The sequence below is a fragment of the Bombus bifarius genome, unplaced genomic scaffold, assembly GCF_011952205.1.
Source record: "Bombus bifarius isolate JDL3187 unplaced genomic scaffold, Bbif_JDL3187 scf7180000009510_frag, whole genome shotgun sequence".
Taxonomy (NCBI): Eukaryota; Metazoa; Arthropoda; class Insecta; order Hymenoptera; family Apidae; genus Bombus; species Bombus bifarius.
Genome location: NW_022885168.1, coordinates 1 through 13,701, shown reverse-complemented (window position 1 = coordinate 13,701; position 13,701 = coordinate 1). Strand labels below are relative to the sequence as shown.

The following is a 13,701-nucleotide window of genomic DNA, read 5'->3' as shown; positions in this document are numbered from 1 at the left end:
CACTGCTATATAATATTGATAGTTCAAGAAAAGTATTAAAGCAGTGAAAATTATAGAGTCGTAAGAAAGAGGACGACAGAAGCAGGACAGAATCGCAACAGACGGACATTGCAAAAATGTCTTTTGCTTCGCCTCCAAGGGTTTGCACCCCTCCAAATGTTTTCAAAATTTCCTAAGGAATTATACCTGGCTTTATACCCGAGCAAATTTTATGACAGCATGAAAACATACTTTTTAGTTTCCTACTTTCTTTCATACTTCCCCATTCCTATTTTCATAGTTAATAAGTTAAAACTATTATTCTCAATGTACTGTACGTATTAATTTCAATTCAGTGTATCCTACTATTATTATTAATTGGATACAGAACGCTGCTATATAATATTGATAGTTCAAGAAAAGTATTAAAGCAGTGAAAATTATAGAGTCGTAAGAAAGAGGACGACAGAAGCAGGACAGAATCGCAACAGACGGACATTGCAGAAATGTCTTTTGCTCCGCCTCCAAGGGTTTGCACCCCCCCCCCATCTGTTTTCAAAATTTCCTAAGGAATTATACCTGGCTTTATACCCTAGCAAATTTTATGACAGCATGAAAACATACTTCTTAGTTTCCTACTTTCTTTCATACTTCCCCATTCCTATTTTCATAGTTAATAAGTTAAAACTATTATTCTCAATGTACTGTACGTATTATTTCAATTCAGTGTATCCTACTATTATTATTAATTGGATATAGAACGCTGCTATATAATATTGATAGTTCAAGAAAAGTATTAAAGCAGTGAAAATTATAGAGTCGTAAGAAGGAGGACGACAGGAGCAGGACAGAATCGCAACAGACGGACATTGCAGAAATGTCTTTTGCTCCGCTTCAAGGGTTTGCACCCCTCCAAATGTTTTCAAAATTTCCTAAGGAATTATACCTGGCTTTATACCCTAGCAAATTTTATGACAGCATGAAAACATACTTCTTAGTTTCCTACTTTCTTTCATACTTCCCCATTCCTATTTTCATAGTTAATAAGTTAAAACTATTATTCTAAATGTACTGTACGTATTAATTTCAATTCAGTGTATCCTACTATTATTATTAATTGGATATAGAACGCTGCTATATAATATTGATAGTTCAAGAAATGTATTAAAGCAGTGAAAATTATAGAGTCGTAAGAAAGAGGACGACAGCAGCAGGACAGAATCGCAACAGACGGACATTGCAGAAATGTCTTTTGCTCCGCCTCCAAGGGTTTGCACCCCTCCAAATGTTTTCAAAATTTCCTAAGGAATTATACCTGGCTTTATACCCGAGCAAATTTTATGACAGCATGAAAACATACTTCTTAGTTTCCTACTTTCTTTCATACTTCCCCATTCCTATTTTCGTAGTTAATAAGTTGAAACTAATTTGTATTCAATGTATCTCAAATATTATGTATAAAAAATGAGAAAATTAAATATATAAAGTATAATGATGTATATAATATATTTAAATTAGTATATGGGTATTCAATTATTTGTTTTCCTAATCAAGTAAGTATAATATATTTCCCCCTTTTTTTTAATTAATAATATATCTATATATATATATGTCGGAGATGAAAGGACACCGGAACCTTCGGATAGCCCCGCAACATTGCAATCTAAAGTCTACTATAACTGTAACTAAACTATTGTAGTTATTCAATCCGATTGTAATTATTCGAGAATTGTGATAATGAGCTTGGGCTCTAGGCGACAGTCAGTCGCCGAACGTAGCCGCGGTCACGGGATGAACGTTTTGCCTAACAAGGTATGGAGTAATTCTATAGCTCTCCTTAAAAGAAATATTCGGGGCGACACGCGACAGTAAACATTCCAACGGTTTCTGTCCCGTGGCTCGCCACGTGCAGACCCTATTCTTCGAGTAAGATGATTGCCAGATGTCGATGCGTCTCCGCAGTACATGTTCGGCTAGCCCGAGGGCCCGTTATAAATCTTAAGGTTTACTTAACTAAAGTCCTTCAAACAGACAAACAGTCTTTGTCCCAACTACGGGAAAATAGGGGAGACCTATTTTTCAACGAGCGGCGTCTCCCACTAGCAACTTTCCCTCGAGGGCGGCTGGCATCTTTTTCTAACCACCGATATGGAGATTGACCAATTACCAGCAACGCCAATTTCCCTTACTTTCTGAACGAAGGCTTTTCTCGACGAATCCGATGATCTCGTGTCCTTAGACACACCCCATTATAGTTTTCCTCTGTGGCATCATCGGGACAGGAAGGGCATTCTCGCTCGCGATCTCATCGATCAAGGAGTAACGCCTTCGCGATCAGTAATTATTTCCAGACTTAGACTTTGTGTGAACGTTCTGTTGTCATCCCGTTGGCCGCGGATTCGTTATTGAGCCCGAGAACATCGTCACTAGCGTCGCGAGTGCCGAACCGCCGTGATCAACTGTTAAGACTGTAATAATTCTATCATTGCAATAAACTACGCCTGTGTGTACTGTATCAATGGCTACTCCTCGAGAAGATTCATTTGACGCCCACAACCCCATTCCCAGTGACGATCCGACATCAGAAGTGGGATTCGAACGGTTGCGAACGCTGGAAGGGCAGGTCGCTGCCATGAGCAACCTAGTTCATACGCTAATGCAAAGGCCAAATACGGGAATCACCAAATTCCCACATTTTAACCCAGAGGTCGCAGGCGCCGACCCAGCCGCGTGGTGCGCGGCTGTTAGTATGGCCATGGAGGACAACCCCTGCGAGGTGGCGCGCTATACTCTGCCTTAAGTGACTCTCTACAGGGTTCTGCAGCACATTGGCTGGCGCGAACGACGGGAAACGGAGAAATTACTTGGCCTAAAGTTAAGGAACGATTCCTTACACAGTTCGGTGGCCGAGAGACGACGTCCTCATCGTTAATCAAGGTATCCAGGGAACCGCGGGGAGCGGGCGAATCCACGGGGGCGTTTGCCGGCCGTGTCCGCTCCCTCCTGCAGACGCGGTGGCAACATTCTACGCTAGACGAAATACTTAACGCTGTCACTCTCTACATATTAATTCCACACGACCAACGTCTTAAACGATTGGCCCTCACGAGCGATATCAGAACGGAGGACCAATTCCTGAGCGAAATGCGACCCTTTTGTTACGAAGAAGAGTCGACACCTTCGCCGAGATATGCACCGGCGGAACCCGAAGCTAAGCGACGCAAGTTATCGGGCCACCAGACGAGGTGTCATTACTGTGGTACTCTCGGACACAGAATAAAGGACTGCCGCAAGAGGATGCAGGACGAACAGCAGAGGGATGCACGACGCCAGGAAGGAAACCGACCGGCCGCACCGTCCAAGGCGGTTTGCTACAGGTGTCATGCGGAAGGCCATATCGCACCTAACTGCCCGGCACGACGGGACGGTAGACCAGGCCTCAAGGATGAGCGTAAAGTCAACTCCTGCGTGGTGGAGTCCCCAGCCGGTAGTTTAAGTCATCTGGGTGAGTCGTTCCCATTTTACTTCGATTCCGGAGCCGAGTGCTCATTAATTAGAGAATCTGTCGCTCCGAAATTCTCCGGAAGGAGAACGATAGATATAGTAGTTATGCGAGGAATAGGAAACACCTGCGTTAAGAGTACCTCCCAGATCTTATCTACGGTACGCATTAACTGTTTTACATTGGAGATAACCTTCCACGTTCTGGCCGATAGTCACTTGCATTATGATATCATGATTGGCCGCGAGATCGTAAGCCAGGGTTTTGATGTAACTATTACACGGAATAGCGTCGATATTTGTAAAACGAAGACTATTAATGCCTGTAGTAAAACCTCCGAGGACGAGATCAACATCAATGCGGTTGACACTGACGTAGTTGGCAACGATAAAAGTCGGTTAATTTCTGTCCTCGAGAAATTCAAAGATTCATTCATTACGGGCTTCCCACGTACTCGCGTAAGCACGGGCCAGTTAGAAATACGGTTAATCGATCCTAATGTTACCGTGCAAAGAAGTCCCTACCGACTTAGCGAAGAAGAGCGTAGGATAGTGCGTGAGAGAATAGACGAGTTAATTAGAGCAAAAATCGTGAGGCCGAGCAGCTCGCCGTTCGCGAGCCCTGTCTTACTTGTAAAGAAGAAAGACGGCTCAGATAGACTGTGCGTAGATTTTCGGGCACTAAATAAAAATACGGTCGCGGTCCGGTATCCCCTACCCTCATCGCGGATCAAATCGCGAGATTGCAGAAGGCGAGATACTTCATTAGCCTGGACATGGCCAGCGGATTCCACCAAATTCCCATTCATCCTAATTCGACGGAATATACGGCGTTCGTTACACCCGACGGGCAATACGAGTACGTGACTATGCCGTTCGGATTGAAAAATGCACCATCCGTTTTCCAGAGGGCCATTCTCAACGCCTTAGGCGACCTCGCGTATTCGTTCGTTGTTGTTTACTTGGACGACGTCCTAATTATTGCCGACTCAATAGATCAAGCTCTAGAAAGGTTGAGCACCGTATTAGATACTCTCGTGAAAGCCGGATTCTCCTTTAACTTTTCAAAATGCTCCTTTTTAAAGACATCGGTACTCTACTTGGGATACGTAATTCGTAACGGAGAAGTCCGTCCAAACCCGGGTAAAATACAAGCCTTGAGTTCTTTACCTGCACCGTCCACCGTCACACAACTTAAACAATTCATAGGTTTGGCCTCTTATTTCCGAAGCTGCGTTCCCAAATTTTCACAAGTAATGAAACCCCTGTACGCACTTACCTCGAGTAACAAGAATATACCTTGGACGGATAGGCACGAACAGATAAGACAAAAGGTAATTTCCGTCCTGACTGACGCGCCGATGCTAATGATATTTGACCCCAATTACCCCATAGAACTACATACGGACGCTAGCTCGGAAGGATATGGAGCCATTTTAATGCACAGGGTCGAAGGTAAAAATCGAGTAGTGGAGTATTATAGCAAAAGGACTAGCCCTGCGGAATCTAGGTATCATTCCTACGAATTGGAAACGTTAGCAGTTGTAAACGCCGTCAAGCACTTCCGTCATTACTTACACGGACGAGAATTTCTCGTTGTCACCGATTGCAACTCCCTGAAAGCATCCAGTAGTAAGGTACACTTGAACGACAGGGTTTACAGATGGTGGGCTTACCTGCAAACTTTTACCTTCGACATTATGTACCGGGAAGGTAAACGAATGGCCCACGTAGATTTCTTTTCGCGAAATCCCGTAGACTTGGATCGCAGTACGTTTAGCAAAATCGTAGAGAAAGAAATTAACCTAACCGAAATCTCCGACGATTGGCTACTAGCGGAACAACGTCGCGACCCACAAATTGCCGAGATCGTCGATAAATTACAGAACGAAGAGCTCGCGGAAGATGTCGCGAATACGTATGAGTTACGGTCCGGCACCCTTCATCGTAAAATACAGAGAAAAGGTAGAACTCTCTGCCTGCCCATCGTTCCGAGAGGGTTTAGGTGGTCTGTTATTAACCATGTGCACCAGTCCATTATGCACTTAGGTTGGGATAAAACGCTTGAGAAACTGTACGAGTATTACTGGTTCGAAGGAATGGCGAAGTATGTTCGCAAATTCGTAGAGAACTTTCATGCTTGTCGAGTTTCAAAGGCGAGTTCGGGTCGAGTACAAGCCGAATTACACCCCATACCTAAGACCAGCATACCTTGGCACACGGTTCATATGGACATAACGGGCAAACTAAGCGGAAGGAATACGTCATTGTGTTGGTCGACGCCTTCACCAAGTTCGTATACTTGCATCATACCCGTAAGATAGACTCCATTAACACCATTAAAGCGCTTAAGTCCGCTATATTTTTGTTCGGCAGTCCCTGCCGGGTAATAGCGGATCAGGGAAGATGTTTTACGGGCAAAGAATTTCGAGACTTTTGTCAAGATAAATACATTAAACTCCATTTAATTGCGACCGGAGCTAGTAGGGCCAACGGACAGGTAGAGCGTGTTATGAGTACGCTAAAAAACATGTTCACAACAATAGAAACCACTGGGCGGTCCTGGCAAGACGCGATCGGGGAAATACAACTGGCCTTAAATTGTACCACCAACCGCGTGACTAAGTCAAGCCCGTTGGAACTACTAATCGTTAAAACAGCGAGACCCTACGGCTTATCCCTACCCGACAGTATCGAAGAAAGAGAAGTAAATATCTCCCATGTAAGACAGCAATCATGCAGAATACAGCTAATGGCTGCATTCACAACCAACACACCAACTGGCAGCTCTTCAGAGAAGTCTTTACACACTCAACCTCAGCCTTCACCCCACTCAAAACAAAGGAAGATATCGAAGCAGCCACGGAATACTTAAACACGAGCATAATAAACGCAATCCGCCTCTCCACACCGACAAAGCCATCCAACAGCAAACAAGAATATCCCCAATACATACTAAAAAAAATAGCAGAAAAACGTAGACTAAGAAGAGTATGGCAGACCCATAGAACACCGGAGGACAAACGCAAACTTAACACCGCAACTAGGAAGCTATCCAGAACCTTAAAAATCTATAAAAACGACTGCTTCCATAAATACCTCGCCAGCTTATCCCCCACAGCCGACGCCAACTACTCACTATGGAAGGCCTCCAGGAAACTCACACGCCCCCCACAAATAATCCCACCGATCCGCCGCCCGCAAGGTGGATGGGCGCGAAGCCCTACAGAAAAAGCCGACCTGTTCGCTAAACACTTGTCAAAAGTATTCAAACCCCATTCCCCCAAAGCCGCCGCGGACGTTACTGAATACCTGCACAACCCCTTCCAAATGTCCCCTCCTATCGAACCCTTCTCCTCTGCAGAGACTATAGAAACAATCAGTCGCCTAAACCCCAAGAAAGCAGCAGGACACGACCTAATAGGCAATAAAGCAATCAAGGAACTTCCCACAAAAGGGATAGCACTCATCACATCGATTTTTAATGCTATCCTTCGCCTGAAACACTATCCTAAGGCCTGGAAAATCTCATTGATTACTCTCATCCCTAAACCCGGTAAACCGATATACGAAACCAGCTCCTATCGCCCAATCAGTCTTTTACCTACCCTGTCCAAACTGTTCGAGAAGATGCTCACGAACCGACTCCTTCCAATCCTAGAGAACTTGAAAACACTCCCAGATCACCAATTCGGCTTCCGAAAACATCATTCTACAGTAGAGCAAATCCACCGCTTAACCCATACGATCAGCCAAACACTCGAAAAGAAAAAATATTGCTCAGCGGTTTTCCTAGACATCCAACAGGCATTCGACAAAGTATGGCATGAAGGGCTACTATACAAGCTTAAAAAGATTCTACCTCACCCCTACTACTCCATCCTAAAATCTTACCTAACCAATAGACAATTCATGGTTAAATGCCTAGACGCCACTTCTGCAACATTCCCAATAGAAGCCGGCATACCCCAAGGTAGTGTCCTCGGACCCCTACTGTACTCCATCTACACTGCCGACCTACCTATATCAAACGATATAACAATAGCGACATTTGCAGACGACACAGCGCTATTAGCTACCCACGCAGACCCGGTAATAGCCTCATCCACTCTCCAGCGAAGTCTCGACTCCATGGAAAAGTGGTTTCACAAATGGGGCTTCAAAGTCAACGAAAAGAAATACTCACATGTAACCTTCACGCTCCGAAAACAAACCTGCCCCCAGGTCACCATCAACAATGCAACAGTTCCTAGCAGGGACACAGTCCGATACCTGGGCATGACCCTGGACAGGAGACTAACGTGGAAGACACACATCTCAGATAAAACGAAGCAACTAAAGGACAAACTAAAAAAACTCTATTGGCTCACGGGCCGACGCTCGAAACTAAACATACAGAATAAAATTACCCTCTACAAGACCGTAATAAAACCTGTCTGGACCTACGGAATCCAACTATGGGGAACAGCAAGTAACTCCAACATCGAAATACTACAACGATTCCAATCGAAAACGCTAAGAGCCTTAATAGACGCAGCTTGGTATGTTACCAACGAAACCATCCATCGCGACCTCAACATACCTACAGTCAAAGAGGAAATAGCAAAATATAGCGACAGATATAGCAAAAGAGTCAACAAACACCGAAACCCCCTAATCACTGGACTACTCGATACGACGGACCAGATTCGCAGGCTGAAGAGGCACTACCCGCTAGACCTAAACGTTAGATTCATTTAATTATCCAAATTAAGCATATGCACTTACTTATAATACTTATAAATTATACCTATCTATAATAAGTATTAACTTATTGTAAATAAACAGCCATGTCACTGTGCCACGCCAGAAAATTTACTGAAAATTGTCAACGCGAGAATTGATTGTAATTTCAACAAATAAATAAAAAATAAAAAAAATATGCGGTTTGTAGATTTTTGGAATCTTAAATTTCCTAAAAATGCATAAACATCTGCAGTCTGGTGGTAATTAAATAACGCATCTGACGAAAGCCATTCCAAACCATCAGACAATAACAATGAGCTTTTTAAAGAGCGTTAAAAAATGATTTTTTGTGTTACTTAGATAGCAGGATAAAATTATAAAATGAAACGAAGAAAAGTTGGCCGAGAGGCGGACGATGCTTTTCAAGCATTAAACTAATTAAACGATAAAAGATAATGTTCTGTGCATCGAGCATACGTGGAACGATTTATTATAAATTATTCGGTGGAAATAATGTTGGAATACAACGATATTAATCGCATACAGATGAGGTGATTGATCGAACGAATTCTTCCCTTCGTTGCCCAGCGCTATCCCCACTAGCGTACGTTCGTTGGATGTACCGCGGCTGCTAGCGCGTGTGTCACGTAAAATAACAAAATAAAAAAGGAATTTGAGGTGAAAAATAAAAAAAATAAAAAAAAGTTAATCTTGGAATTAGGATTAGTAATCTGTGGAAGACACAATGTTTGTGTTGAAATAATACAATGTGATATTTATTAAACAATTATTTCAAGAGTTATAAATGTGCGTTCTGGAATGTAGACAGTTGGCTAGTTATTCACAGACTAACTTTTTTTTTTTTTTTTATTTATTTGTTGAAATTACAATCAATTCTCGCGTTGAGAATTTTCAGTAATTTTTCTGGCGTGGCGCAGTGACATGGCTGTTTATTTACAATAAGTTAATACTTATTATAGATAGGTATAATTTATAAGTACTATAAGTAAGTGCGTATGCTTAATTTGGATAATTAAATGAATCTAACGTTTAGGTCTAGCGGGTAGTGCCTCTTCAGCCTGCGAATCTGGTCCGTCGTATCGAGTAGTCCAGTGATTAGGGGGTTTCGGTGTTTGTTGATTCTTTTGCTATATCTGACGCTATATTTTGCTATTTCCTCTTTGACGGTGGGTATCTTGAGGTCGCGGTGTATTGTTTCATTGGTTACATACCAAGGTGCGTCAATTAGGGATCTTAGCGTTTTCGATTGAAAGCGTTGGAGTATTTCAATGTTGGAGTTACTTGCTGTTCCCCATAGTTGGATTCCGTAGGTCCAGATAGGTTTTATTACGGTCTTGTAGAGGGTAATTTTATTCTGTATGTTTAGTTTGGAGCGTCGGCCCGTGAGCCAATAGAGTTTTTTTAGTTTGTCCTTTAGTTGCTTCGTTTTATCTGAGATGTGTGTCTTCCACGTTAGTCTCCTGTCCAGGGTCATGCCCAGGTATCGGACTATGTCCCTGCTAGGAACTGTTGCATTGTTGATGGTGACCTGGGGGCAGGTTTGTTTTCGGAGCGTGAAGGTTACATGTGAGGATTTCTTTTCGTTGACTTTGAAGCCCCATTTGTGAAACCACTTTTCCATGGAGTCGAGACTTCGCTGGAGAGTGGATGAGGCTATTACCGGGTCTGCGTGGGTAGCTAATAGCGCTATGTCGTCTGCAAATGTCGCTGTTGTTATATCGTTTGATATAGGTAGGGCGGCAGTGTAGATGGAGTACAGTAGGGGTCCGAGGACACTACCTTGGGGTATGCCGGCTTCTATTGGGAATGTTGCGGAAGTGGCGTCTAGGCATTTAACCATGAATTGTCTATTGGTTAGGTAAGATTTTAGGATGGAGTAGTAGGGGTGAGGTAGGATCTTTTTAATCTTGTATAGTAGCCCTTCATGCCATACTTTGTCGAATGCCTGTTGGATGTCTAGGGAAACCGCTGAGCAATATTTTTTCTTTTCAAGTGTTTGGCTGATCGTATGAGTTAAGCGGTGGATTTGCTCTACTGTAGAATGATGTTTTCGGAAGCCGAATTGGTGATCTGGGAGTGTTTTCAAGTTCTCTAGGATTGGAAGGAGTCGATTCGTGAGCATCTTCTCGAATAGTTTGGACAGGGTAGGTAAAAGACTGATTGGGCGATAGGAGCAGGTTTCGTATATCGGTTTACCGGGTTTAGGGATGAGGGTAATCAATGAGATTTTCCAGGCCTTGGGATAGTGTTCCAGGCGAAGGATAGCATTAAAAATCGATGTGATGAGTGCTATCCCTTTTGTGGGAAGTTCCTTGATTGCTTTATTGCTTATTAGGTCGTGTCCTGCTGCTTTCTTGGGGTTTAGGCGACTGATTGTTTCTATAGTCTCTGCAGAGGAGAAGGGTTCGGTAGGAGGGGACATTTGGAAGGGGGTGTGCAGGTATTCAGTAACGTCCGCGGCGGCTTTGGGGGAATGGGGTTTGAATACTTTTGACAAGAGTTTAGCAAACAGGTCGGCTTTTTCTATAGGGCTTCGCGCCCATCCACCTTGCGGACGGCGGATAGGTGGGATTATTTGTGGGGGGCGTGTGAGTTTCCTGGAGGCCTTCCATAGTGAGTAGTTGGCGTCGGCTGTGGGGGACAAGCTGGCGAGGTATTTATGGAAGCAGTCGTTTTTATAGATTTTTAAGGTTCTGGATAGCTTTCTAGTTGCGTTGTTAAGTTTGCGTTTGTCCTCCGGTGTTCTATGGGTCTGCCATACTCTTCTTAGTCTACGTTTTTCTGCTATTTTTTTTTAGTATGTATTGGGGATATTCTTGTTTGCTGTTAGATGGCTTTGTCGGTGTGGAGAGGCGGATTGCGTTTATTATGCTCGTGTTTAAGTATTCCGTGGCTGCTTCGATATTTTCCTTTGTTTTTAGTGGGGTGAAGGCTGAGGTTGAGTGTGTAAAGACTTCTCTGAAGAGCTGCCAGTTGGTGTGTTGGTTGTGAATGGAGCCATTAGGTGTATTCTCGATGATTGCTGTCTTACATGGGAGATATTTACTTCTCTTTCTTCGATACTGTCGGGTAGGGATAAGCCGTAGGGTCTCGCTGTTTTACCGATTAGTAGTTCCAATGGGCTTGACTTAGTCACGCGGTTGGTGGTACAATTCAAGGCCAGTTGTATTTCCCCGATCGCGTCTTGCCAGGACCGCCCGGTGGTTTCTATTGTTGTGAACATGTTTTTTAGCGTACTCATAATACGCTCTACCTGTCCGTTGGCCCTACTAGCTCCGGTCGCAATTAAATGGAGTTTTATGTATTTATCTTGACAAAAGTCTCAATTCTTTGCCCGTAAAACATCTTCCCTGATCCGCTATTATCCGGCAGGGACTGCCGAACAATAATATAGCGGACTTAAGCGCTTTAATGGTGTTAATGGAGTCTATCTTACGGGTATGGTGCAAGTATACGAACTTAGTAAAGGCGTCGACCAACACAATGACGTATTCCTTCGAATCGTTTTTACCGCTTAGTTTGCCCGTTATGTCCATATGAACCGTATGCCAAGGTATACTGGTCTTAGGTATGGGATGTAATTCGGCTTGTACTCTACCCGAACTTGCCTTTGAAACTCGACAAGCATGACAGTTCTCTACGAATATGTGAACATACTTCGCCATTCCTTCGAACCAGTAATACTCGTACAGTTTCTCAAGCGTTTTATCCCAACCTAAGTGCATAATGGACTAGTGCACATGGTTAATAACAGACCACCTAAACCCTCTCGGAACGACGGGCAGGCAGAGAGTTCTATCTTTTCTCTGTATTTTACGATGAAGGGTGCCGGACCGTAACTCATACGTATTCGCGACGTCTTCCGCGAGCTCTTCGTTCTGTAATTTATCGACGATCTCGGAAATTTGTGGGTCGCGACGTTGTTCCACTAGTAGCCAATCGTCGGAGATTTCGGTTAGGTTAATTTCTTTCTCTACAATTTTGCTGAACGTACTGCGATCCAAGTCTACGGGATTTCGCGAAAAGAAATCTACGTGGGCCATTCGTTTACCTTCCCGGTACATAATGTCAAAGGTAACAGTTTGCAGGTAAGCCCACCATCTGTAAACCCTGTCGTTCAAGTGTACCTTATTACTGGATGCTTTCAGGGAGTTGCAATCGGTGACAACGAGAAATTCTCGTCCGTGTAAGTAATGACGGAAGTGCTTGACGGTGTTTACAACTGCTAACGTTTCCAATTGGTAGGAATGATACCTAGATTCCGCAGGGCTAGTTCTTTTGCTGTAATACTCCACTATTCGATTTTTACCTTCGACCCTGTGCACTAAATTGCTCCATATCCTTCCTAGCTAGCGTCCGTATGTAGTTCTATGGGGTAATTGGGGTCAAATATCATTAGCACCGGCGCGTCAGTCAGGACGGAAATTACCTTTTATCTTATCTGTTCGTGCCTATCCGTCCAAGGTATATTCTTGTTACTCGAGGTAAGTGCGTACAGGGGTTTCATTACTTGTGAAAATTTGGGAATGAAGTTTCGAAAATCAGAGGCCACACCTATGAATTGCCTAAGTTGTGTGACGGTCGACGGTGCAGGTAAAGAACTCAAGGCTTGTATTTTACCCGGGTTTGGACGGACTTCTCCGTTACGAATTACATATCCCAAGTAGAGTACCGATGTCTTTAAAAAGGAGCATTTTGAAAAGTTAAAGGAGAATCCGGCTTTCACGAGGGTATCTAATACGGTGCTCAACCTTTCTAGGGCTTGATCTACTGAGTCGGCAATAATTAGGACGTCGTCAAAGTAAACAACAACGAACGAATACGCGAGGTCGCCTAAGGCGTTGAGAATGGCCCTCTGGAAAACGGATGGTGCATTTTTCAATCCGAACGGCATAGTCACGTACTCGTATTGCCCGTCGGGTGTAACGAACGCCGTATATTCCGTCGAATTGGGATGAATGGGGATTTGGTGGAATCCGCTGGCCATGTCCAGGCTAATGAAGTATCTCGCCTTCTGCAATCTCGCGATTTGATCCGCGATGAGGGGTAGGGGATACCGGTCCGCGACCGTATTTTTATTTAATGCCCGCAAATCTACGCACAGTCTATCTGAGCCGTCTTTCTTCTTTACAAGTAAGATAGGGCTCGCGAACGGTGAGTTGCTCGGCCTCACGATTTTTGCTCTAATTAACTCGTCTATTCTCTCACGCACTATCCTACGCTCTTCTTCGCTAAGTCGGTAGGGACTTCTTTGCACGGTAACATTAGGATCGATTAACCGCATTTCTAACTGGCCCGTGCTTACGCGAGTACGTGGGAAGCCCGTAATGAATGAATCTTTGAATTTCTTGAGGACAGAAATTAACCGACTTTTATCATTACCAACCACGTCAGTGTCAACCGCATTGATATTGATCTCGTCCTCGGAGGTTTTACTACAGGCATTAATAGTCTTCGTTTTACAAATATCGACGC

General features: G+C 43.8%; 1 protein-coding gene across 1 annotated transcript; it reads left to right on the top strand.

Moving 5' to 3' along the window:
* Nucleotides 1–2,497: 2,497 nt before the first annotated feature.
* LOC117215309 lies at nucleotides 2,498–5,193 on the top strand (the record flags this gene model as incomplete). Its single annotated transcript, XM_033461685.1, has 4 exons — nucleotides 2,498–2,722; nucleotides 2,794–4,187; nucleotides 4,250–4,492; nucleotides 4,712–5,193. Coding segments are annotated over exons 1-4 (2,344 nt in total), but the record flags the coding sequence as incomplete, so codon positions are not given.
* Nucleotides 5,194–13,701: the final 8,508 nt, after the last annotated feature.